The sequence below is a fragment of the Ciconia boyciana genome, chromosome 3 (assembly GCF_034638445.1).
Source record: "Ciconia boyciana chromosome 3, ASM3463844v1, whole genome shotgun sequence".
Taxonomy (NCBI): Eukaryota; Metazoa; Chordata; class Aves; order Ciconiiformes; family Ciconiidae; genus Ciconia; species Ciconia boyciana.
In genome coordinates, this window is record NC_132936.1 from 4,614,779 (window position 1) to 4,642,081 (window position 27,303).

At 41.1% G+C, this 27,303-nt stretch overlaps 1 protein-coding gene across 1 annotated transcript in view; it reads left to right on the forward strand.

The window, feature by feature from the left end:
* The window catches only part of PKHD1 (PKHD1 ciliary IPT domain containing fibrocystin/polyductin), a 269,688-nt gene that overhangs the window by 154,574 nt on the left and 87,811 nt on the right, over positions 1-27,303 (forward strand). The window contains exons 49-51 of the mRNA XM_072857760.1: positions 7,284-7,349; positions 9,023-9,142; positions 18,725-18,862. Of these exons, the coding sequence (XP_072713861.1) occupies positions 7,284-7,349; positions 9,023-9,142; positions 18,725-18,862 (324 nt within the window). The remainder of the gene's footprint in view (positions 1-7,283; positions 7,350-9,022; positions 9,143-18,724; positions 18,863-27,303) is intronic.

A 27,303-nucleotide genomic window follows, 5' to 3' on the forward strand; every position in this document is an offset into this window, starting at 1 on the left:
CTTGATTTGCACTGATGAGATGGCATGCAAATGGCTTTCTCATGTGGGATCTGTTTAGAAATGAGCATCTAGAACAATCAGTGGGATAGTGGAGAGGAAAACATGGCTGGAATGAGGGCAGGCAATCCACTGAGCTTAGTCTGACAGCAAAGAAAATCATCCAGTGTATATTTGAGGAGAAATAGGGAAACCCATACCTTAACCTCAGTCAGAGGGTCACACTTGCTACATCCAACTCTGGTCCTGCAGCCAACAGCATTGCACAGCTTGTGTCTATATATCTTAACATTTTATCTCTTAAAACAGGCTGGATGTGCCCAGGCTTCAAATTAGGAAAGATCCTGGTCCTGTGCTAACTCCCAAACTGTAATGGTCATCATCTGGGAGAGTGCATTGGGCTGGGCCAAAGCTGTGCCAGGAACTTTGCCAGCAATATAGCCATGTAGATTATTGGGGTCCAGCTCTTAGTTCCACGTCCTGGCCCTGTTTATATATAGATTGGCTAGTATAAATCTAGCTGTTGAGGCTAAGCCTCTACCAAGATCATGCCAGATATCTGCTGAAAGAAATATGTTTCTATTATTTCAGTTTACTAACAGTGTAAATTTGTTCTTTCAAATATAGAAGTCAACTGTTTTTCAGTTTGCATATCCTGAATTACACTTTCATAAATAGGGCAGCGTGGGAAAGCTCAGAAGATGACACCTATATCTTGGCCTCTTGCTACTGTTGAAAATAGAGGAGATGACAGTCTTGGAAAGACTGGGACAAAGTGATCTGGCTGGCATATGTCACTCTTGTATCACAGATACTTTCTTGTCCTTCTCTTGCCTTCCTTTCACCTTGATTTTTATTATATGAAGAGCTCGTTGTTGTTTCTTATTTTAATACAGAGAGAAACAATCATCCAGAGTACATGAGGGGAAATTTATGAAAAGACCTAATGTGTATAATTCATGCTGTGAACATTTTCAGCAAGGACTCTTATAGCAGTGAGATCAACAATTCAGTGTCGGGTACCTAATATCTAATGCTGTTGGTAGGGTAAAAGTCTGAAGCAAAGTGAGTGGATTCCTAGCCCTGGTGTGCCATTTAATTTCTCTCCTAATCTCCGCTGTGCAGGCTGAGAGGGTGAGGATAATTAGCCATCAGAGCAGACTCATGGCATGTGGTGGACTTTCCATCACTCAGGGTCCTTAGATGACGCTTGGCCATCTTTTCAGAGGAATATGCTCCAGCTCTACAAGAAGCTACTAGAAACCTCATGAGGTGAGATTCACACTCCATAGGACGTCAGAGAAAGCTGCCATAATAGTCTTTTCTGGCCTTAAAAACCCACCAGTCCACGCACCGATCCAGAGAGGACAACACTTGAAGGTCTGGCCTTCAGAACACGTTCCCGCCTAACTCTGCAAGCTGGTTTTTTATTTTTTATTTACATTTAACTATATGAAATAATTAGCCAACTAATTAATCCCATTTACAAGCTTTGTCGGATTCTTCAGCTGTCAGTCATGCCCGAGCCCGGGGCTGGCGTTGAGTCTCAGCTCCCTCCTTCATCTGACTTGGTCTCCATGGCTACAGGCTGCATCTGCTGACACCCCACTCTCTATTTACTGCTTAATTAAGAATTTCACGCTCAGCCCTTATCTGCTGCTAAGAACAAGAACACACTGTTAAGAAAGTCCAAATTTAGGCTGCTGCACAAGGAAAGCCTTTCTTGTCGTCCTGACTGCGTGGAGCCTCTTTAACTACCCTCTTGGCAACTGCGCTGCCACCCTTCAATCAAAAATCATTAAATGGGGCAGAGATAATGAGCATGTAGCATATCAAAAGGAGGATGTTTGCTCGGGCTAAGGAGGAAAAGCTGTAAGGGCCTATAAGCAGCCGCCACTTCAAAGGGAGAAGGGGCTGATAAAGAGTCATTTGTTCCTGTTTGACTTATGTAAAAGGTCTGGTATGTCGGAGTCCCGTCTCACAGACGCGGGTCCCCCCTCTTGGTGCTCGTGTGTCAGCAGTCAGGCAGCTGGGCGCAAACAGCATCAGCCCAAGCATATAATCACTTGACTCCGCACCGACAATAGGCACTTGTAGGGGGTGGCGGAGGGAGGGCTGGGGGACAATGGGAAGACAATTATTGCAGCTGCTCGGGAAGGCCATAATTCTTCCTGCAGAAAGTAGCCGGCTCTTGCAGGGTGGAGGGGAGAGCTCGAGCGTATTAGTCATCCTCTGACTTTTGGAAGCACTTCGCCGCGCCAGTGGGGTTTCGACAGCTGCTGGTGTACTGCCTCTTTCCAATAATTGTACATTCTGGCAGGGGTCAACTTACTTTTGACCCTTTGCCTTTGTGCCCATCAGAAAGCCTTTTAGGGCAAACGGTGGGGAAGTGGCAGGGGTGCATTACACCCAAAATTAACGTCAGTAAATACGTATCAGATGCCAGCTCATTCACGAGCAGGCTCCTGAATTCACACAGCCTTTTGCTCAGGCCCGCATGGTGGTGAAAGGGGAGAGAAGGGGAGGGAAGACCCCACAACTGAGAAGATATTGTTATTCAAACGAAGCGGGCAGCTGAATGAAACCACCTTGGCCAACAGTTTGCGTTGGGCTCAGGCTTTCTCCATGCCCCCCCTTCCATCTGAAATTGCCCAGTGTCATGCAAGTGTTTGTTTATTTTGGGGGGAGAAAAAAGGGTCTGTCTAACACAGAAGGCAAGAAAATATACCATATGGAGGGGATTAAAGGAGTTAAGTTGCCCCAACACTTTGCATGCTTGCAGTTTTGTAAATTAGACCTTGGCATGGGACAATGCAGAGGACGCTGAATGGGGAGAAATAATTGTAATGGAGAAATAATTGTAATTGTAATAATTGTAATTTTTTTACAAAAAATTGTAAAGTAATTGTAATAGCCCCATTTCTTCGATGTGGGCTACCTATGCAATGATCCTGTTACAAAGGTACTCACTGCTACCTACGTACATCAACCCTGTTAACTAACCCATGAGTCTCTTTCTTTGAAAATAATCTTTTCAGACCATTTTAAAGAAATAGGCACTGAAAGATAGATAACCCCATGTCCTTGCTGGATGCTGGGGGAGGAGGGAGGCAAGGAAGCTTGGGGTGTCCTGTGCCAGTCATTTCTACATCGGCAGCTTTGCTCTGACGTTATCCATCTTCATAGCATCATCCTGAATTTCTCTGGGGCACCCCATGTCTTGAGAGTAGTGTTCTTCAAAGATCACTGGTGGGGACTGAAATTGGTGCGTGGCTCCCTGAAACACTGATGGGTTGTGGCTCAGCCATGTTTCAGGAGAGCGGTCCTAACATGACATGACCATGCTGAATCAAAAAAACTTATTGTAACAAGGGAGGGAGAAAGAAACATCACACTGGGACAACTGGGATATTTTTAGGAGAAATATCCTGTGTAAATTACAATAATAACATTATGAGCTTTTTAAGTCTGTTACAAATACAAGCATATGGTGCCACAGTGTGGTACTGCTCCTTGGTTAAGGTCTCTGGGCAATACTGGAATTGGCTAAAAAACAGAGATGTTGTTTAGTTTTTGTTCACTTTTGAAGTGTTTAAACCATTTTCTTTTGGAATGAAACAAAGTGTTGGCTTCCTCCAGCTCCAGATTTCTCTTGGCTTTTTTCTCAAATTGAAGTGCTTGACACAAACATTATGGAAAACATCACTGAAAGGATTATCAAACTTTTTATTTACCCCAAATACATTTTTCAGTAGACACAACTTTAATGGAGATGGGTCATCCTGCTAACTTTGCTCAAGCTACTCATATGTGAGTTGTTAAGAGGGCCTGAGGCCCAACCCCACATTACTGCTGTGTCAGAAGCAGGTTTACAGTTTCCATAGTTCTTCAAAAAAATAATTTGATTACATTTATTGTCTTTTCTAAATTCCTAAAGGATGATCTCACTTCCATTACACTCTGTGGGTTTTTGTAATTGCTTTGTATAGTAGAAAAAACAGACCCTTAAGAATGTTTGTTTCTAATATTAAAATACAGAAAATAAATAAACAATGATATTTTCTGCAGCCTTATTGCTCAGGGGTAAAGGAGAATAATAGGTGAAAGACCTGAAGAATGGAGTTAATTTTTTTCCGAGGACTGGTTGTACAGGCATGAGTCTTCTTCCAGCTAGATAAAACTCACCCTATATCAGTTGTTTCAGAAGCTCAGTTGACCAGATGTGGGCTGCTCAGTGGTCTCCGTGAAATGAAATGTCAGTTCTTAGCAAAGAGGTGCCCTTTGTAAGAGACACAAAGAGAAAAATCAACCTTCTTCTGGTGAATGAGCTCCTGTCCTTCTGGCATGGCAGCAGAGAGACCAGAGAATGTAGCAGTTACAGAAATGAAATTATGAAATGTCCTTATAATCCTGTCAGGGATGGTCTTTCGACTATGCGATCTCTGCAGGAGGAATTTCATGCCTTCACCTCTGCCGCTGCAAATATTAATCTGCTGTAAGCAAGAATCTGTGTACATTAGCCCAAATCTTTTTTTTTCTTACATCTTGTCTCCTCACTGCAGTGTCCCCATGATACCATATTTCTGGGTACCTCCTGTAACAGATCCTGGTAGAGGATCACAAAATATCCTGTCCCAGGTTCTCCACTTTCTAGAGGTGTGTCTCACTGTGTTGTTGATTGTGCTGTCTAAAAGTTTTGATTTTTCCTGTGATGTATGTTAGCCCAATTGATGTTAAATAGCATGGAGTTGCTTGTTATTTGTAAGTCAGACTATTGGAGCCATTTATCCTAGTTTCAACCCTTCCCAATATCCACAGGCAAAATTCCCCGTCACTGCAAAGCTGATAAAAGACTAAGTTGCTCCTCCTTCATGTTCACTCAAGGAGCCCTGAACCAGAAGAAAGTTACCAGGAGTATCGTCAAGAAGGCCTATATTTATGATTCACAGCCCAAACATCCAGGAAGAGCTGTAATAAGACAGAAAATTGATGAACCTTATAAAGGTTTTATACAACTAAGCCCTGGAGCCTTATAACTACATTTTGTGAAGAGTCACCTTAATTCAATGTTTACTAATAACGTCCTTCGTCTGTATTGCCTATATCTCTTCCTGTCCTGTACAGAAACAATGATAACATACTCAGCAGCAAAACAAAACAACCAGAAGGACTATGTCACTATAGTCTTGATTATTCCCAAGGCCTGTATCTCTCCAGTTTTGATCAGTTTTTAAGAGTATTTGTGGGAAATGGCAACAAAATACTACTGATTCACAACTGTTGCACTTTACAACCCATTGACATAAATGATTGTGCAAGTTGCAGGGCTGTGGAGAATTCAGCTCCCGATTCCTGCACTCATGTGGAGGGTATAAATGACTTATAATGGTTTGAATTGTCATGCTCTGTGGTTGGATGACACTTCAAATATGAGAAACTTTTATCTTTGCCCTGACTCTGGACATGACTGTACTGAGTTAAGTCTTAATGGTTCCTTTCTTCACTGTGTAAGGGGACTGAACCCCTTTGTGAGGTTTATGTAGCATATTGATCAAGTTTTATGTCCCCCCAGGATTTAATTAGAACAGCTTTTCTCTGAACAATACAAACATCCTTAATTAGATGATTGCACTGTAGTGCCTGCAAAATTAAGCAAAAAAACCCCAACAAATCTGACAAAATATATTTATGGAAAAAAGGATAGTGTCAGGGCTTGGTTCTCTCACTTTTCCTAAGACTGATGTAACACCTTGGACTCCTGATTTGCCCTGCTATTAGTGAGAAGAGAAGGAAGGCCACCGTAACCATAAAAGTACCCATAGAAGAGTATTGTCTAAAAGCCACATGAACTCTGTGTCAAAGACTTTAAATTAGCTTCTTCATGTCATTCTTTCTCCTCAAAGGTTCACCTTGTGGCCACCCAAAGACATGATGCTGTTCAGTTTGCGCTCTATGTGATGATTTGGGGCAGATTGGCTTGACTGATAAATGGATCAGATCACAGCTACCGTTGGGAGAGAAGGTGTCACTGAAGAACAGGGCTGAGGCACCTGATTACTAATTAATCAGACATGAGAAAAACCTCATGGAATCAGTTTCTATTTAATTATGGAAGCCTCATTTGGCATAGGAGCATATGCTGCTAACTCAATCGAGTGCTTTCAACTGACATCAAATAGTAATTATCAGAAAGAATCAAGTTTTTTGATTATTCATACTAATTTATTGAACACTTAAAATTAATGAACCTCAGTTATTTTAAATTTGCTCAGTTGCACTGGGAGAAAAGGAGGGAGGTAGGGAAGGACGGTTTGCACAATTTAAAAGTACAGAGACTTGTTTAAAGATAAAATAAGTAAATTACAATATGGCATGAAATCCCATCGGTGGGTTGATACACACGTAGGAAAGTTCCTGGCATGTTCTGGAACTGAGGAAAGTTCTGACAATGGCTTCATTTATACAATTCTTCTACCCCCAAAAAATCTTCCAATGACATTTTAGGGTCACCATAAGGGGTTGGGCAGCAGACAGGAGATTTATCTGTTTGTCAGAGTGTTTCTATTTTAACCTACAGTTGTTCCAGTCTGGTGACTGAGAGGAAGTGTCTTTATATGCCACTGGAGATGAAGAGGAGGTAGCCTTTTAGCCGGGTCTGAAGCAGTTTTCTCCTGCTCCTCTTAGTTTGATTTGCATTATCCTGGCCCTTCTCCTGCTGACAATATACTGGCACAAAGGTTACAACTGTGATAATTGCTTCTGACCTCTTTTCACAGTAGAGAACACAGGGTCCCTGTCTTCAGTCTATAAAGACTGACTAATTAAAGCATCTTTTTCAGATACCAGATTTGGGAAAAAAAAAATCAAAACCAAACTACAAAACAAAAGCTGTAATTCGCTGTTTGAGCCAGTTAATACATTATGCATTCAATGGTGTAATATCGCTTGTGTTAGTGGAACTGCTGTGGATTTATAGTGGGATAAATGAGATTTGTGTTCCAGCCTAGAATTTCTGATTGTTGAATGTTTTCTTTTAGCTGTTTCTAATGAGTTGTCTTGAGACCTTCCCTATCTGTAAATTAAAATGTGTTTGTTTAATCCTTTCTCAAAGTACAAAAAAGACAAAAATGCTTGGAAAACATGTAGAGTTGTTCTTAAAAAAAAAGTTTGTTAGAAATGTAAAATGTTGTCAGAAAATCACATGTAGCAATTGATTTACTATGATTTTTTTGTGTGTGTTAATTTGTAAGGCCTTGCTGTAACTCCCTAAAATTCTCTGTATTCAGTCACAGGAGCTGACTTGATTCAGGTCACACTGAAAGAGAAGAACGGAGTGGCCTCACCTACCCCAGGTGCGTGTCAGTTTGTGTCTGAAAGGCTTGATCTGGGAGTCACACCATTTCTTTTTTACTACTTTTTCAGAAATAGGTTGCTATTTTTCACTTCAATATTTTATACATCCATCAACCCAACAGGGCTTCTTGGCATTCATTTAAGCATTTCATTGAACCATATCTACCATTGCTGATGATAAATGTGTGATTCCACAGCGTAAAAGACTATAAACTTTTGTTAAGAAATACCATAGCAGATCAGAAAGGTCATGGAGAATGTAAGACTACAGTGTATTTTAGTGCTCCATAGTGATCTTATTTTAATAGTCTGACATTACTGCACAGTTACATGTCGAATCAGACAGAAAAATACACCAGAAACAAGGGAGACCTCCAAAGTTTCGTCTTAGTTGCATAGCTGTCTTGCTGTGTATTAACATCAATAATCATTTATGTGGCAATAGGGTTTAGAGACCTTTTTGTAGAGTGTTTCCCCTGAACAAACAAGTAATGGAAAGACAGACCCAGCCTCAAGGAGCTCCACCTGCGTTTAATTTCTCCGTGTTTCCCTGTGCTGGCAACAGAGGATTTTTCTACTCCACAATGCTACTGAGCCCGCACACTTAGGCATGAGCTTTTCCCTGTACTTTCAATACCCAGTGAAGCCCTCCTCAAGAAAAAAAATGCCAGAATTTCCTTTACAGTGGTAGGACAGAGGTAGGTGCTTGTAGAGGCCTCCAGAGGGAGGCCCTGCCTGCGTTAGTTTAGGGCTTACTAGACTTAGTGTACAGGATTTCCCCCTGGAGGCTTTCCTTCCTCTCTTGATGGCAGAGCAAACTTAGGCAATTAATTTATGAAGACCGACTCATTACCTGTCTAAAATACAAGTGCAAGTTAAGCACCTACTTTCTGTGAAGTTGATTTCTCCCAGTATTTTTCTGATGCTAAGGCTCAGAAGTTTCCTTTTGGATTGAGCTGAAAAATAAATCTTTGGAGAATGAGCAAGAGTTGCCACCTGTCTCAGTCAAACTGGTTTTCCAAGGCAGGTCTTCGTTACCCTTTGCAATGGGAAGACTCCTGCTTTTCTGAGGGCTAACAAGCTTCTGAGAGTGCATCACACATTTTTAAAAATCTTTCATACTTTGGGAAAGTACGGAAATTCCCATACCCTGGGAATTCAATCTGCTTTCTAGAGCACTGGGGGAGAAAAAATACATGAGAAGAGTTAGCACTTTCTGGTAGGGTTAGTTACCATTTTGATCCAAGCACATGTGACTGGCTTTTATTTTCATCTGTTCATCTTAATTTTGTGTTCAATGTGCTCAGAGCTTTGGATGGCATAAATAAAAATAATGAAGCAGTTGCTTGTGAAGCATATTCACAAGGCGTATCATAAGTTAAGTATGACAAACCTCAAGATTTGCTTTGCTTTTGATGGGTCCCAAAGAATTTGAATCTGTTTTTTTCAGTTATCTCTCTGCCCTTTAACTTTGAAAACATAGTCCTGGGAGAGATCTTTTTTCTCATCGGGCAGCTTCCTTTAAGCATGGAAGATAACAAAGAGCAGTTAGTGTTGCTTCATCAGTACAAAAGAAGGATGTTAATACCACAGATGCTTGACTATCAAAGAAATGGTAATTCTCCCAGCTACTGAAAATGATAATTCTGCCTTTGTATGTCCTGTTCTGTAGTTCCTTCTGACGCTGTCTTGAAATGGTCTCACCCAGAGACATGGAATGATGTGGAAAAAGGCTGGGGTGGATCCAACCACAGCATCCCAGGCCCTGGGGAAGACGTCATCATCTTACCTAGTAAGGAAGGAAGGAAAGGTGTTTAATTTCTGTAGGAGTGCTGAGTCTGTTTACATTGAGATATGTATTTGTGTTGCAACATGGGCTCCTTGGCATTAGTGTCCATTCCAGTGTGTGCAGGACACCACACTTGTTCCTTGTCACCTTGAAATCTTAGCTACAGTACAAAGGTGTGATTTTTGGAACAGAATAATCATTCTTTTCCATTTACACATACACACAAATACACACACACTTACTTACTCATACTGATATTCAAGCTTAATTATATGCAGGGACTTTATTTACAGAACAGAAAATTTGCAAGACCCAAAATCACAGCTCACAACAAGCTCATCTCTTGACCCACCTCTCTGTCTTATGCAAGAAGCATATTTTACATTTCCACAATTATACCACCTTCCATTTTATTTTCCTGTTGCAATTCCCACTATCAATGATAATCTCTCAATCCATTTGCTGTGGATGCCTCCTAGATGTTTTAGCCTATGCCTGTATTTCAACCTCAGACTTGAGTTACATTTAAATCCCAGCTCAGTTTACAACCTTATTTCATGAACAACCTTCTGAATTCTAGCAAAAATATTAGTCAACTTGCAATGAAATCTGGAGGAAAAAACTTGTGATAACCTTTTTACCTAATAGCTGACTCTGCTCTGATCGGGAAGTTGGACTAGATGATCTCCTGAGGTCCCTTCCAGACGTAATTATTGTATGATGCTATGAATACTGTGCAGTATGTATCTGAAATACTCTGGGAGCTGGTGCTGGCCCCTCCTCATTTGTTTGAAACCAGATAAGTCTCTCTGCCTACCACAGCTCCACTTCTGGAAATGGTGATAATGCTGCTCCATGCCTCTTCCTCTTCGACCTGGTTTTGGCTCATGAAATCGTTGTGGAAGGAAGTTTCTGTTGCTCTGTGTTGGCACTTGTGTGTGGAGCCTCAGTCATGGTTAGGACTTCTCTGTCCTGTGTCATTAAAAGTAATATATATACAATTTCAGATTAAATTAAGAATTATGTTCAACCTTCAATGAATATTTAGTTTAATCTTCAGTTTTCTGAGAAATGCTAAAAAATCCTCATGTTGTTTGAAATAATGCTTTTCTTCACTTTTTTGGGGAACTTACATTAAACTGAAGAGTAGTTAATTTCCATTTTCTGATTAGGTTCCTATTTCCTATCAAACAAGCACAATGTGTTTTTTTCAGTTCTGTCATCTCACTAGCTATAATGCATAAATGTGGTTAAGTGTTTGTAAGTTCAGAGGCCAGAGAAGGCACAGAATTGTCCCCCCAGGGGTTTGTTTATCTCCTGTAGGTCCTGTGTCCTATGTGCATCTAAGGTAACTGTAAGCACATATGTTTAGGCATCTTAACCTATTCCTCATCATTACAGTTAGTAGAGCTGGAAAAGTTACGGAACTGACCAAATGTGGGTATCTAATGTGAACTGAGTTGTTCTTCACCAATGGTATTATGTAGAGCTCCAGGGCTCAAGTCACTTGCTTATATGAAGATATCTAGTGTTGTTTGAAACACTCCAGGAGCATCCTGCCTAGCCAGGGTGAAACCCTAGATGGTCACAGGTGTCCCCTATGTCACGTTTGTCAGTCCTGTGTGAGTTCTCAAATATCCAAGGGCATTTCAGGTAGTACTAAATGCCTAAATGAATTTATTATGGTAGGAGCTTAGACACCTAGCTCCCATCAGACAGCTCAGTTCAGGTGCCATAAATTGATGCCTGAACCTAATTTCTCCAAAGCTTGTTCAGCAGCACCTGAGGTATGAACCTAGCACTTGCACTTAATATATGTCCTCTGAACTATGATGTGAAGGTCTACATCTATTTCCCTTGGCAGTATAAGCAACACTAACATCCATGTAAAGGTCTTGCCAGTGGGAAGCTGTACCAGAACAGGGGATTGACCCTCAATCTCCAAAGTCCAAATGTAGCACCCAAAACACTGGACTCTCTTCCAACAACATTACTCCAGCCACACCACTGGTACTTCATGTCGAACATGTGCCTGCTTGCCATTCAGAAACATAGAATGTCCTTTCTGTCCTGTGCTCCCTGTTTCCTACTCCACTCTCACCTCGGTTGTATCTGATGCCTTATGCAGGCATTAAACAGTGGGGCATTTCTCATGTGCTTTGCTCTCTTTCGGATCCTCTTGCCATTGCTGGATTTTGCATGCCATTGTGTATTTTGTCCTTCATAGCTCTCCGAGAACAAGGCCAGAGACAATACCAGATCATCTGTTTCAATTTCTTGTGTATCACATTATAACCACTTCACCAATATCAGCCCATGATTGCCAAAAGACCAAATCATTTCAGTCTTTAAAACCATATGTTGGATGCAGATATGAAGAGGCACAAGGGTGGCACTGGTAGCTAAGACCTCTGCACTGACAGTGAGTTAAATATGTAGGGTGTGCTCAGATGGTCACTGGAGATAAATCACAATCTACTCAGGACCAGAAAGTAAGAAATAAATTTAAAAAAAAAAAAAAGTTTGGCTAAGGATTTGTGGTTCTGTTGTTTAGATTAGATTAAGAGAGTGGAAGCTGGATGCTGAAGTTGCGATGGTCCTTTGGTGCATTGCAAACTCACCTGTGAATAAAACTCATCTGTGCTTCCTGCAAAGGTGAACGTAAGCCTCTAGATAAAATAACTCATTTTAGCTGCCGTGTGAGATATTGACCATGGCCTTTGTCACATACCACAAAGCCCTTCATGACTAAGCTGTGCCTGAAGCATTGCACATTGCTGCCCACAGCCCAGCCCAACTGATCTAGTTCTAGGACTGGAAACAACACCGCTGCATCAGCATGCTGGTATACTAGAACTAATTAGCTCTCCTGAGAGTCAAAGCTCATTAGCTCAGGCCTGGTGCTGTGCAGCATGACCGCACAGCCTTTGGGGGCAGAGCTAACATCCTCCAAATTTAGAGCAGTGATGGTTTGGTCAGTTTAACTGGGGAATGTCTGCACTGTGCTGAAGGATGTGGTATAGGGATTCCCTCTAGCATAGTGGTGCTTACTGGTTGGGAGGCAGCAGATGGAGGGTTGGACTATTAGACATGATCTGTGTTTTACCATGGACAGGGATGTTCTCTGCCTATGAGGAATTGAGGGGTCAGGACAATAAATGTTGCCCAAAGCCAGAACGCAAGTTGTTGCCTGAACAGGTTGAGACCTTGGGAGTTCCCAGTTCTGAATCACCCTGTTCAGCTGCTTAGAGCAGGGTGCTCCACAGTGTACAATAAAACTGTCTCTGCTCTTCAGAGGGGCTTTACTGAACAGCAAAACCACAACAAAATACTTAATGGTTGAAAAGGAAAGGGGCAAATGATGTGTGAAAATGCAGTACCTGCCTGGACTGGTGGAGAGCCATACTCTCTGACTATCTTCTTCCTATCAGCGATAAAAATCTCTTAGCTCCTATCGCTAGAGCAGGTATGTGTGTTTAGTTGGTGAGCAGAAACTATTCTCCTCTCCAGTGCCTTTCTGGAATTATCCTTCAATTTTAACCCAAGAACATGAACACAAACATGAACACAAACTGTCCATCACCCCATCTATTTTGAGAGACAACTACTCTATTGCATGCCTGCCTTTTCTGATCGTACTCCCTCTACTTTCTTTTTACTCTCCCTCTTCATTCTTGCTGGCTTGGAGGTGTGGAAACACTTATTGGCAGTGGGACTCAACAGAGTGCAAGGTCCTAAATTGAAGTCATAGTTATCATTGGTGTGATAAGGGCATAGGATATGTTGCTCAAATGAGAGCACCTAAAATGTAGTTAGGCAAGATTAATTTTCAGTCCATTTGACATACCTTGCTTTGCTGCCACAAGTATGTATATGAGTTTCCATCTACAAGAAAGTCAACCCCTTGCTCGGGTCCAAAATCTAAAATGAAATCGACAATTTTTAAATTTATGTTTAATCGTGGCATTTTATGGATGTTTCCCTTCCCGTTTCCACTGGCTCGTGCCTATCCTGCTAAACTTGGAATGACTCCAGATGGCTACAGAAAAGTAAGAGTTTGTCCTCATGAGAACAAACATTCTGCAAACCACCCAAACTGTGCTGTCGTACACACAAAAATAAGTTTTTGTGATTCACTCCTAGGAAGATGCAGCTGTGTCTTACTCTCCACTGTCTTTTAGTTACTTATAATTCTCTACTGGGAACCATCCATAATGATTTTCAGGTTGAAAGCCAAGCCATGGGCCTACTTTTGGTATGCTGTGCATTACTGGGTAAGTCCTTTCAGCCCCCAAAGAACAGTTTTAGTCTTATAAAAACAAATAGTAGATATTTAGTGCTCATTTCTAGTGTGAAGAAGTGCAGGGGAAGACTTGGTCTGGGCCTGACACTGTGTTGAAATCTCTGAACGACTGTGGATTTCCAGAGTTCACTGAAGAGCTAGGGCACTGCCTAAACTTAGCTAATAAAGGCTTCAATTTGCTTATTTAACAAAATAAGCAAAATTGTATCACTAGAGCTGCCTCATGGGCTGGACTCAGGAAAGTTTGAAAAGCTAGAAAACACCTCTATTAGCAAAATGTTCATATTAAAAATCAAGTTTTTGTGTCACTGCTTGGTGTCTGCTTCACAATTAGAAGGTGCTTTTTGGAGGGCTTGGAAATTGGGGTTGTGTACTAAGTTATTCCATTTTTTTGCTCTTTTTTGAAAGCGTTGGTGAGACTTCAGGAGTTCGTAGACTTCTTTGTACAAGGATGAATTTCACTTGCAACAGAGATGGGTCCCTCATGTTAAAATGACTTTTAGTGTTGGTGTGTTACAAGTCCCCTTAATGTCTGACTCCCTAGCAGATACAAGTCTCTTCCAGCCCCAGCTGGAAAGCTTTAGCTCAGGCTACAACAACTTGTACTTTTATCTCTGGAGGTTCTTCCACCAGAACCGCAGCCATCCCACAAGGACCACTAACATGCATCAGACTTCAGCAGTCCCACCACCTTGAAAAACAATCTGGATGAGTTTAGTCATGCCATTCTGGCGGCCAGCAGTGGCATTAGCTTCTCAAGCCCTTGGATTTTCTGGGCTTTGGTTTATGGTTTTCAGTGTGACGCACTCCTGACGCATCGTGCTCTGGGTGGAAGGAGAACATGTTATAATTCCAGGCGATGGAATGCTGTTTTGAAGGGTATTGATATGATATCATATAGCCTCTGGCAATTTCTCTCCTTTTTTTTCTTTTTTTTTTTCCAGTGGTGGAATTCACTCTGTTATTCATTTTCTGATTTTGATTTTCTTTGAACTTTTTCTGTTTGAAGAGATGAATGCTGGAGTACTGTATCTCGTATAATAGCTCTTCTGTTGTGCCTGATTTCCATTCAATGGCATGCTATGGTGTTTTATATAGAGATGCGTTTGATCAAAGGCATTTTTTGTCATTGCTGGAGTCATTAGTGACTTCTCAGTGTTGTACGTCTGAACATTAAGACTGTGGCATACCTGTGAGCTTTTGTCTGAAGGAAGTATATGTATAATGAAACATAGCCCTGTTTTCAGGCTCAAACTATGGTTTGCTGGAAGTTGTTGCTTGCTATTATACCAGTGTCTTAATGGGAGAAAAACAACTCCAGTTTGTATTTGTCTAAAGGTAAATCCCTTGAGCTTGGTAACCTGAGGTTTATGATTTTAACTCCTTAGTCATGAACCCATGTAAGGAAGTCTCCTTTGAATCTGTTTGCTCTTCTCAAGTGTGGAAGGACTTTTTTTCCTCAAAGGAGTGTTCTGTTGTTTCTACAGAGCAACATTTCACCCTCTGAGGACTTCACACTCCAAGCATCACACCCCAGAGTGTTGTTCTTTTAAACTGAGGAAACTATAGGTTTGCAGACATATCTCTGAATGGGGGAATTTCTCACTCCTGTGTTTCAAGGCTCACATATGTGATGCTACAGTCAGCATTTCCTTTATAAAACCTTTTTTAGAAAGATATGCAACTCAGCAAAAATATCTGTTCTAGACTGAAACTTGACATATAAATGGTATGCCTAGGAGCACTTCTTCTTTTCCTTGTAAAAATGTTTCAGTCTGTGTTTGATACTTATGGCCTTTGTCAACTGCAGCTTTTTGCCACATTCTTGAGCTGTGATTTCACAAACTAGATTCCCCTTCCATCTCAGACATATCATTTTAACAACATCTTCCCTCTTATTCTCTTCTCTCTGTTTCATATCCTCACATACTGTGCCTTCACTTCTCAGCTCTGCAGGGCATAGGACTATACCTGTCCTGTAAAGAGATTATAGACAGGAGTTTCTTCATGCCTGTAAAAATCTATCAAGTACTAACAGTATGAGATTTAGGGGGAAAAAAAGATTGCACTTACTCTGTAGAGACTTATTACATCTGAATGCTGTGAAAATTTTGCATGCTTGAAAGATGCTTCAGCCCAAGGGTGCACAGAATTTCTTTTGAGATGGGGTGTTCAGAGTAACCATGGGTTACTGCAGTGCTTGGCATAGTCCTTGAGAACAGAGGTCCTGGGCTTTCAGAGTGTCCCTTGTTGATGTCCAGAGAGAAAGAAGAAAAAAAATGGGAAAGGAAGAGGTGGAAAGATTGACTTAAAGGGATAGAGTAGGCATATGTATGTAGAACAGACAAGCAAATCTTCAAGCAGACCCAGGACCCTGGACCGTGCAGAAGTTTCTTCTCTCTTGAAGCTGTGAAACTTCAGGGCTGCAAAACCAAAGAGTCAAAGCTAGGAAATGCTAATATTAAAGACAGCCTACTCATACTTTTTTCAGTCTGATTCTGAGTGTACTTTGTGTAAGTTTTGATTATGTTTCTTGCAAACAGGGCTTGGAAAAATTCTTAAACCTTTGTGCTAAATAGCTTGAGTGGACCCCTAATTACATGTTTTGGGGAAAGGACTTTCACTGTGCTACTTATTTGTGTCTACACTCATTTGTGTCTTCATCCAAGCAGTTGCTAATGGCTATAGGCAGAAGCAAAACTGTGAAGTAGTTCATCCACTTCCCAAGACACTGCATGGCTCTTCCTATGTTCCACACCAAAACTGTTTCAAGTGGCCCATTCTCACTGCTCTGTCAAAATCCATTAGAAAATATGTATATTCCTTAATCTCTGTTAACTAAGATATTTCTTAAATTAAGATATTTCTTAATCTTCCTTTGTATATCTGTGCCTTCCAATAAATGCATATGAGATCAACGAAAGTCAGCAGCAAATCTTTGGGTAGGATTTGGCTGTTGCCATTATGTTGAAGATTCTTATTTTCTGGAAGCTATTTTATGAAAGTCACAACTAGATCATCTCATGGAACCCTTTGTTAAGGAAATACCTTGCTTTTCCTTCTTCATGGGGCATCTACTGACTCAATAGATGTACCATACCAGGAAACTGTTACTCTTGTCTATTGTCAAGAGGAAAGGAGCTGGAAACCATGATTTAAGGACCTGATCTGGTTTTCAGTGCAATCAACTGAAAAGCTCCCAGTGATATCAAAGAGCATTAGATGGGCCCTGAGGGTGGAATTCACCTCTGTGCTGTGGGCTACCTCTAAACGATGCACCATTTACATCTGTCCTCATGTCCTACTTGGAAAGGTTAAGTGGTATTTAAAAGGTTCACAGGCTGTAGACTTGCAGCTTTAGGAGGCAATGGTTATGTAGTCATTATGTTCAATCAACAACAGTCCCCGCTCTGTTCTGTAATACAAAAATATGCTCCTTGTTTTGTTCATAAGGATCTGAGTGAATGGTGCTTCCCCTGGTCACTGTTAACTAAATTATTAACAGGGAATGAGTAGTCCTGTGAATAAAGAATTGGAGAATCATAGAATCATAGAATCATTTAGGTTGGAAAAGACCTTTAAGATCATCACGTCCAGCCATTAACCTAGCACTGCCAAGTCCACCACTAAATCATGTCCCTAAGCACCACATTTACATGTCTTTTAAATACCTCCAGGGACAGACACTCAACCACTCCCCCGGGCAGCCTGTTCCAGTGCTAGATAACACTTTCAGTGAAGAAATTTTTCTAATATCCAATCTAAACCTCCCCTGGTGCAACTTGAGGACATTTCCTCTTGTCCTATGGCTTGTTATTTGGGAGAAGAGACTGACCCCCACCTCGCTACAACCTCCTTTCAGGTAGTTGTAGAGAGCGATAAGGTCTCCCCTCAGCCTCCTTTTCTCCAGGCTCAACACCCCCAGGTCCCTCAGCCGCTCCCCATCAGCCTTGTGCTCCAGACCCTTCACCAGCTTCGTTGCCCTTCTCTGGACACGCTCCAGCCCCTCAATGTCTCTCTTGTAGTGAGGGGCCCAAAACTGAACACAGTATTTGAGGTGCGGCCTCACCAGTGCCAAGTACAGGGGGACAATCACTTCCCTACTCCTGCTGGCCACACTGTTCCTGATACAAGCCAGGATGCTATTGGCTTTCTTGGCCACCTGGGCACACTGCTGGCTCATATTCAGCCGGCTGTCGACCAACACCCCCAGGTCCTTTTCTGCCAGGCAGCTTTCCAGACACCCTTCCCCAAGCCTGTAGCGTTGCATGAGGTTGTTGTGGCCCAAGTGCAGGACCCAGCACTTGCCCTTGTTGAACCTCATACAATTGGCCCCAGCCCATCGATCCAGCCTGTCCAGGTCCCTCTGCAGAGCCTTCCTACCCTCAAGCAGATCAACACTCCCACACAACTTGGTGGCATCTGCAAACTTACTGAGGGTGCACTCAATCCCTTCATCCAGATCATCGATAAAGATATGAAACAGAACTGGCCCCATACCGAGCCTTGGGGAACACCACTTGTGAAGTCTGGATTCCTGCAGATTGTGTTGATGTAAGCAAAACTTTCCTCTGGGTTGGAGGGGAAGAGGTGAGCTTTTATACACAAAACCTGAGGGAGCAAAGCCAAACTGCAGAGAGGGAAAATCAGGGACAAGGTGTTACTGGAGGTGGGTTGTGGTGTGTGGCTTCAGCTCGTCACCCTGATCCCTGCTGTTAACAAGGTGGGGACTTGCAGGCTCTCCATGCCATGAAGCACCTATTTGACACCATTGGATTTTTTCACTTGCATCAGTCTTGTTCTCTTCAATGCCATGAGGGAAAAATGCTGTCTGGAAACAGCTTAACTTAGTCCTGTTTCATTACATTCATTTCATTTCATTGCATTGCAACATTTACTTTCATAAACAGAGCCAGATTCACCTAGCGAGACTAACATGTCTCTAACTTTCTGCCCTTCACATGCATTCTTAAAGGTTCAAGTGACATTTGATGAGACTTAAGCATGCAACAATATCATCGTAAGTATGATGCTATTATTCATTTATCAGATTACAGCCACACCATGGAGCCTCAGCTGTTGTGGCTGTAGCGTTGTGGAGGCTCTTGGGTGTGGATGCTGCACAAACACACAAGCCCTGCTCCAGTAATTCTAAGCAAGAACAATCTAAATAAAGCAAAACTCAAGCAAAGCTAACATTCTTCACCTCCATGCCACTCTTTTTAGCAAGTAGTGTTGCTCGGCTGCCATCATTCTAAACAACCCTCTGCTTTGTTTCTCAGACCGGACCATCCTGGTGGATATGGCTCTTCCCCCTCTGAGAGGTCTCTACGTCCTGGGAACCCTCGAGTTCCCCAGCAACTCCAGCAATGTCCTGAGTGCAGCCTGTATCGTGGTGGTGGGGGGTACGCTGAAAGTGGGTAAGTGAGCAGCCTGTCTTCTGGATGCCTGGGGTTTATTTCTGCTCTTGATAGACAGAGAAAGTGGGTAGAAAGGCTGTACAGTGTTGCTATAAACATGTTGGTCACCCTAATGCCACATAGCTATCTGGATATCTGCAATGTGGACACCCAGAATCCATGTTAAGCACTATGATTATCCACTGGAGCTAATTACCTGTCCATTTTATAGCAACATATTACAAATACTGCTATCTTCACCCCACTGAAGCTAATGGCAATACTTCTGATTTCATCGTGGCTGAGATTTTATCTGATATGTGTAAAAGTCCTCCATTCTTCATGTGGGGTTGCTTTATGACACAGTGATTCCTCAGGGCAAGATCTACCTTAGTGTTCAGGCAGTGCCTGGTGTCTGTGGGCATTAGTAGGGCACTTTCTAGGTGACACAGAAGTATTTAAAGCCAACAGAGTCACGGAAAATCCCCAGAGTGCCTGGAAATCCTGCTGTGGCTTGAAACTGGAACACATGGATTCAGCACATTTGTTCCTCTCATCCCTCTGTAGAGATGAGGACCAGGATTTCAGGGAAGTACCACCTTGCCCCTTTTTCTAGTGGTTTCAGAGTCCCCAATGTCACTAGGGCTGTTCCACATTATTTGCAACGGACAGGATCAGTGTTTTTCCACACAGAAGTAATTACTCACCTAATTCCCTTTAAATATCAAAGTTCCTAAACCCAGGCATTGCATTTACTTACAGGAATCCTTAAGATGCTGGGATCACATTGTTGATCACTGCTTGACCTTTCTCAAGATTGGTTTCATGAACTTTAAAAAGAGAATTTGTTTGTGTAATCACTTCCTGAGAAAGTCTGCTCCAATATTTGTTTGTTGTTAATCTCAAGGGACTGTTTAGTTAATACGGTACTGGCCAAAAGACTTATTTCACTGCCTTGTGTTTTTCTTTGGAAAAAGGGGTTTGAAAGCCTAATCTGGGAGGTTAATATATATATATATATATAGTACTTAAAACAGTCTCAGTCATTTGTTACACTCTTTTGTAGTTTAAATGTGGTTTCATATTGGTTTTAAGAAAAAGCATGTGTTCGTTGCTAAAAACACTTATTAAAAAACATTGAGGCACTTCTTTGCTGCACAAACTCCCCTCCAGCACATCTGTGAGTAGTAATGCTATTAAAAGCCAAACAGGTATTTGCAGCTGTTAAATCATAGTCCAGCATCTTCTGGAGAGGTATCCTTGCTCTAGTTTCAGCTGTGAGATGATAAGTGGGTAGAGTCTCTGCAAGTTTCCCACATCTTATACTGGTTTCTACGCTTCCTTGTAAAACTGGGAGTGCATGATTTTTTTCCCTTCCTCTTTCTCTTCCCATGTGTTTGAGGCCTAAAGGTAACTTCTTGGAGCCCATCTGTCCAATCCTGACTGTTCCATGCCCAAAGGAAGGTTTTGAAGCCCATCTGTCCAATTCTACCACACCCTAAAGAAATACTGACACAAAATAGATAATGAGACAGTTTAGTAAACAGATTTAATAGATGTGGACATCAGCATTCAGCATTGCCTGAGCAGGATCTGAGGTTGACATCATGTGAGCCAAATCCCCAGGTCCTCCCTGTTGTGTAACTTCTCCATGCCCTGTTTTCAGCACAGCAATCTTTGGTCACATGCTGTTGCTTCTAATTCAGTGGCCTGGGCCAAAGACTTTCTGACAGAACCTGAGTATTTTGTTCACTTAAACTGCTAGAGAGCAACAGTATGTTCTACAAACAAACCTTGGACTTTGGTGCCCTTCAGCACTTGGCATCTTATCTGCAGGGAAAAAAGAGTCAGATGGTAAAACATGACTATAAGTACATAGGAACTCTGCGATGATGAGAAATATATAACAAAGGGAAAAAATCAGTGTAAAATAGGAATTTATGAAACATCAGAAAGAATGTAATTAATTTTAATAAAACAATAATTTGCAGGAAAACTGGGACTAGAAAATACAGTGATAGTTGGGAGATCAGAATTCTTGGGACACCTTTGTTCCTAGAGGTTTTGTCATCACTTTCCTCTTCAATGTATGATCACAATCCAGTGTGAATTATGATCAACAGAATCACAACAGACGTGAAATGATGAAAGCTCTGTAAAGGGCTGCAAGAACTCTGTCAGAGTTCTCGGACAACCTAGAAGTAAAATGTGTGGATCTATCCCCACAGTAATTTCTCTGGGTGCTCCTAGCCCTTCAGTGTTGTTGCATCCAGGGAGACTTTCTGATTACTTCTTCTCCAGTAGTCCTAGCTCCCAGACAAGGAGCTTCCCTCTTTCTCTTAAATTTTCAGTCTCTTCTTTGATGGTAATATTTGCAATAGCATTTTAGAAACACCATTTATTTCTACTTCCCTGTGTTGCCATGCTGTAAAAAAAAATAGCTATTTTTCCAGTTTATAGAAGGGGAGTTTGAGGTTCACAGAGATTAAGTGATTTGCTAAATATCATTAGCACACCTGTGTCAGAATAAGAAAGGAAATGTTGACCTCAACATCTCAGAGGGTTTTTTTGGTTCTCTGCTGGGGTGGTTCCATTCATTTTAACCCATAAATCAGCATTAAAGCACAGATGATATGCACAGAAAGTGCCCTGTTCCATTGCTGAACAAAGCCCTCAGCTCCTGATAAGGCTGCAGAAAATGCTGAAGTTCATTTTGCACAAATTGATCCATTGGACTCATCCTGAACTCCACTGTACTCAGCTGCTCTTTGCTGGGAGGCTGTTTTTGCTTTTTATAGTAGAGCTCACCAAGTAATTATCCAGATAGATAGGATTTCTCTTTTTAGTCTCAACTTGTCACATTCTTTTTTTGCATATCTCATGATGGCTGCTTTTCAGTCATGTCACTCATTTGAGGCAAGAAGCCTAAGGTCATCATTAGCTCATGGCTTCATTGTCTGGAGATGAAACCCCAGACATTTCTGATGTCTCTTATCTTGCTTGTGGTAAGAGAGCTCTAATACATTCACTCCCCTTCTTTTCAGTACTAGTAAGAACCCCCATATTGACTTCCCAAAAGGTAAATCACTGTACTTCGTGAAACGGCCATGAGTTAGTGATGATTAATGCTCAGCCTTATAATGACAATTAGGGCACAAGTGAGTTTCACCAACTGACTATCTTTTCCAGCTTCTCCAGTACATCTATTATATGGGTCCCATCTCATTTAGCTGTGATCAGAGTCCCATCCTGCAGTCACATAACATCCCTGCATAGCTATTCAACTTGTATGAAGATGGAGTACTGTGGATGTACCGAGAGCAATTTTTTATCCCTGATCACAGAAAAAGTGGTCTGAAAAGTTCATTGCACCATCTGCATCCCCTTCAATTTATCTTTCAGCCTCTGTTTGTTTGGTCTTTACCCTTTCCAAGCCACTTGGTTTCTTTTAACTGATCATATCATCTAGGGAAGTGATTTGGTTCACATGTTTAAGACACACAAATTTAGGCGTAACATGTGGACATCAGCATGTGAGCTGGCTGTTTCAGTTGAGATGTAGCCAATGCAGTCAGTGGAGCCACTGCAGTCAGTCGGACTAGTCGATACAGGTATCTAGAGTAAATTATGGTCTACACTATATTTCTGATCTTTGTTAGCTCAGACAGCCAGAGAACATGGAAACATCTGCATTAAACCTAAATGTAGGTATATGAATCTCCCTGGAAACATGGTTCAGTTGCCTAACTATAAGGATTTTGTATCACTTTGGGCACCCTCATGTGTCTCACCTGGCCTCCAGCTTCTGCTTAAAAAGCCACTGTTCTGTCATTGATCCCTGTCTTGTATCTGCCAACCTCACATAGTGGATTTGGAGGGCGCTAGGACCCTCAGGCGGCATTAGACACCTGTATTTAGGCAGCTGACCCTATCCTACGTGTCTCACTTTTTATTCCTTGGACATTCATCTCTCACTTCTGGCTGCTGGTTCCTACTCCACAGCTGTCTGTCTCTCACCTCTTCTGTTTATGTGGCAGCACCACCTTTAAGAGGCAACCCATGTGATGTCTCCTCGTTGGTAGCTGCTTTTACAGGCTTCTTTGCAGAGTGCAATCTGAACACCTGAAGGTACAGCTCGGGATGGAGAATGAACACTACGTGACTATCCAGCTATACATTGACCATGATTAAAAACTCTTCAGAATTTCTGAAGTTTTTGTCACCAGAATTTCTGGTGACAGTATACTACTGTTTTCAAAATAGCTGGGTAGGTAGAATCCAAGAAGATTTGAATTCAGGAAACACCGAGCAGATACTGGAGATGGTCACAGCAAGATACTTAGCAAAGTCTAGTTGCCAATGGAAGGGAGGGGATCTTATCTCAGAGATTTCCTTGCTCATATATACAACAGCTGTTGCAGAGTGTTATGTTGTAAAGAAAGGAAAGGCTAGAAGGGAGGAAACACCCACTATCCTAGGAAAGAATTGAATGGGTTTTGCTATGGAAAAATGAAAAAACACACAACAAAAAACTGTTAGGAAGAACATCTGGAATAAAACTGAAATATGAAAACAATGGAAAATGTTTTTGAAACTCAACAGTAAACTAGATCCAGGCTGCAGTCCAGAATAAGTAAAAATCTGGGTAGAAAAAACACACCTCTCTCTCTGTTCTCCCCCCTTTTCTTTTCTACTTTCGCATAGTGGGTTTTTATCCTCTCCAGAAGTTAGACCTGATGAAGGATTATGAATCGGCTGCAACCATTGCGCTAACAGATCTGTGTTGCAATCCAGGCAGCTGGGCCTCAGACTTCTTCAGGAAAGTATGTAATCAGTGTTGACTTTATTAGCAGCATAAGTTGTTTCTTATACATAGGATTATCATATATGGGGTTTTTTTGCACTGTGTAGTGCATGCGTTGTGATGCCAGCACTCCCTGGAAGACCATCAGCTTTAGATACCCCTTGTAGAAGGTCACACACCTGCAGTGAGGCCATTTGATGTGACATCAATCATCAGACAGACAGTGAAGGCACAAACTGACAGTGCAGTGCCTGTGCAAAAAGCCCAGCTCACAGAAAGTTGCACACTTGCTGCCTACGCACCAACAGATTGACCTATGTCTGCACTGAAGTAATGCTTGAGATATCCAGAGTGGACAAACCACTGCTCACGAGCACTGCTCAGGCTGGCAGATATGTGTCAAATCTGGACAGATGAGCAAACCCTTCAAATTCCAGATAAACTTTCCAGTTGGAAGAAGATGTGTGCAAGGAAGCCCTGCCTATTTTCTGCATACGCTGTCGTTAGTCCCTCCTAACCTTTTCTGCACATCTCACCAGACACTTCTAGCAGCTTCTGGTTGCAATTACCTTTTTTCTCATTCTCTGCCAGAGGTGCCTTATTGCCTCACCTTATGATCAGCCAGGTTGCTCATCAAATTGGTAAGCTTTCCAGTTGCAGTAGGAGTATGAAGTGGGTCCATTTCTGCACATCTCATGTGCAAGATGGGTAATTCAACAGTTTGATATGATCTTATGTAGGACTTGTTCACCACAATAAAGTGGGGCAAGCAACCTGAAGTTTTCACACCCAAAGTTCAAAGACAGGCAGTAAAGCCCAGGTCCTTCGCTACTATGTGTTGCAGTAATTATAATTCCAGTGTTTATGGCAACTTGGAAGTTTTAACAAAACAACTTAGAGCTGTGATTTCATATGCCAGTTACTTCATAAGGTGATGAAACTTATCCAACCCCAGTGACTTGTGTGCATTAATTATTTTGGATTTCCCTATGAGTAAGCTGAGGTAGCTGCCATTTCCATATCTTCATTTTCATGAGCCATTCTGTAGGGCTGTATTTAGACTAAACCAAAGTGCATCTCTCAGACCTTACTCAGCTTTTTCCTTTGTTTTCCTTTGTTCTCCATCCATTCACACAGCATTGCCAGAGCATTGCCTTTTCAAGACCTGTTTTATTATAATTTGAACATTCTTCACTGTCTTTCCTAATTCTTCACTTTCAAATTATTGCTGTCTTTGCTAGCCCACCTCTTTAATTTTTTTTCTTTTTTTTTTTTCCCATTTGTGTGAGCTTATCTGCTTACTTTCAGTATCTTCATACTCCTTTAGGTCACTGATAAAATGTTGCATATCACAGGGCTTGCAAAACCAGACCAGAAACAAACCTGCTTGAGTCAATGCCCCCATTCCAGCCAGTCAGCCTGTAAATTAATGTGTGCCATGTTCATGTTGTGGCAGTGTAGTTTGTTAATCAGAAAGTTTTGTGCTACTAAGTCAAGTGCCTTGGAGAAGCCAATTATATTATATCAAAGCTATTATCTTTATCAACTAAACCTGTAATCTCATTAGGAGATGATAACAAGGAAGATTCACAGGACCTTTTTTCTATAAAACCAGGTTGATTGGCATTAATTATATCATCCACCTTTAATGATTTATTAATTGTGTTCAGAGTTGGACATTCCATTTTTATTTATTTTTCCCCTAGAATCAGTGTCAAGTTGACAGGCCTGTAATTACCTGGGGCTCTTACTTTTATCTTTGTTTGAAATATTGGCACAATATTAGCTTTCTTCAAGTGCTCTGAGACATCATGAATGATCCTAAACTTACTGAAAAGTCCGCCTTAATAGTCCAACGATTTTCTGGGCCCAGTCTTCTGTAGCATTTGCATTCAAGTTACTGAAATCCATTGATTTAACACCATGGAACTATTAATGGAAATAAGAAAGTATTAAGATTATTTTGTTCTAAATATACTTAAAACAAGTCTAATTTTTCTACTTATAGATATCTCCTGTGTTCTTTTGTGTCATATACCATTTATAGTTTCCAGCTACTGAAGCATTTCTGTGAACATTATCTTCCCATTTTTTTATATCTTTTCTAAGGACTTAATATGGTGATGAGCTATTACGAATAGTTTTATTATAACTTCTTTGTTTCTCGCTCTGATTATATTTTTGTTTTGTGTGTTTTATTTTTTCCTTTAACAAGGATAATATTCCTTAACCTATTGTCATGTTTTTTAGGATTAAAAATCACAAATTTTAGCTAAATGTAAATGTAATTCTTTTGAAGGAGTGATAACTTCCAATTCAAGCCTTTAGAATGCACATTTCCAAGCATTTGTCTGCGATTGCCTGGAAGCCTACTTAAAAATTGTTTTAAAATTGAGCTGAGAATTGCATATATCATATAGCTATTTTTAACTGACTTAACTAGAAGAAATAGTAAATGCTTTGTAAACAGCAGTAAAATAATAACACCAATAATAACACCAACAGTAATTCATAATCATAATTAATAATAATCCCCCACTTTAAGGGGACATCATCATGATTAGGAAATAATAATTGTGAATAACTCATAAGATCAATATAAACGTCTCCAAACATTTTTGTTGAGTCTTTGGTCCTCAGTGTAGCTAATAACTTCATCCCAAGGGGTGGGGTTGACCTGAGGACTGGTAGAGGTATGTCCAGGCTGAGTATTTTAAATCACAACTTGCTGTGAGGGTGAAGCAGGAAAACAATCACTCTGCATACAAAAATAGATACAAATATGTACATAACTCTGCTGCTGCTCTAGCTGAATATTTGTTTAACCTAGTGCATCAGTGGTGAAAGTGCTTATCACTAGTTTTGCTTTCTGGAAGTAGTATTTGGTTACAGCCCAATTCCTGGTTTTCTTCTGTTCAAAACACAGTTATGGGAGTTTAAACAAGAAAGTAAAAGATGGTTTGGGTGGACAATGGGTGCTGTAAGACTGAATTCCCTCCATGTCCCCAGAGAAGATACAAGCTCACTGATGTGAGATATATTACAGGGGTAGCATGCAAATCTTGTACTGTTTGTCTTTTACCCATTTAAAAGATGTACAGAGAATTCAAATATCCACAGATATCAGTCAGAGACTGGTGGAGAACAATGAATTTATTTATTGATTTCACTTAATTAAAAAATGCTCCTAAGGAGGAATGTTTCTTTAGGATACAAAATCAGCTCTCTTTTTCCAAACTAGCAATTTTTAAATATTAAAAGAACATGACAGGCCAGCTAATTTTGTACAGATATGTATATATTTTTTAGTTCTACATCTGCTGCAGTTTTCTGTTGCATAATTGATTTAATCTCTAATTTTAAAGGAACGCTGAACTCTTTTACTGGACTCCACATACATTTCTCCAGGGCAAAAACTGTCCTATTTTTTCCTCCTTAGTGTCTGTTTAGTGCTGGGCCATTTTCTTCTGAAACTGTAAACTACCCTCGGTGAAATAAATGAAGTCACAGTTGGAATACTGTTTACTGTACAAACTTATCACCACAAGAGCACCATCGCACACACCAAAATTTCTTGGGCATTTTCTTTTCCCCTGCTCTTTTCCCTCAATCTTTCCATTGGTCTGAAAGACCATTTTACCAATCCTGACCGCAGAAC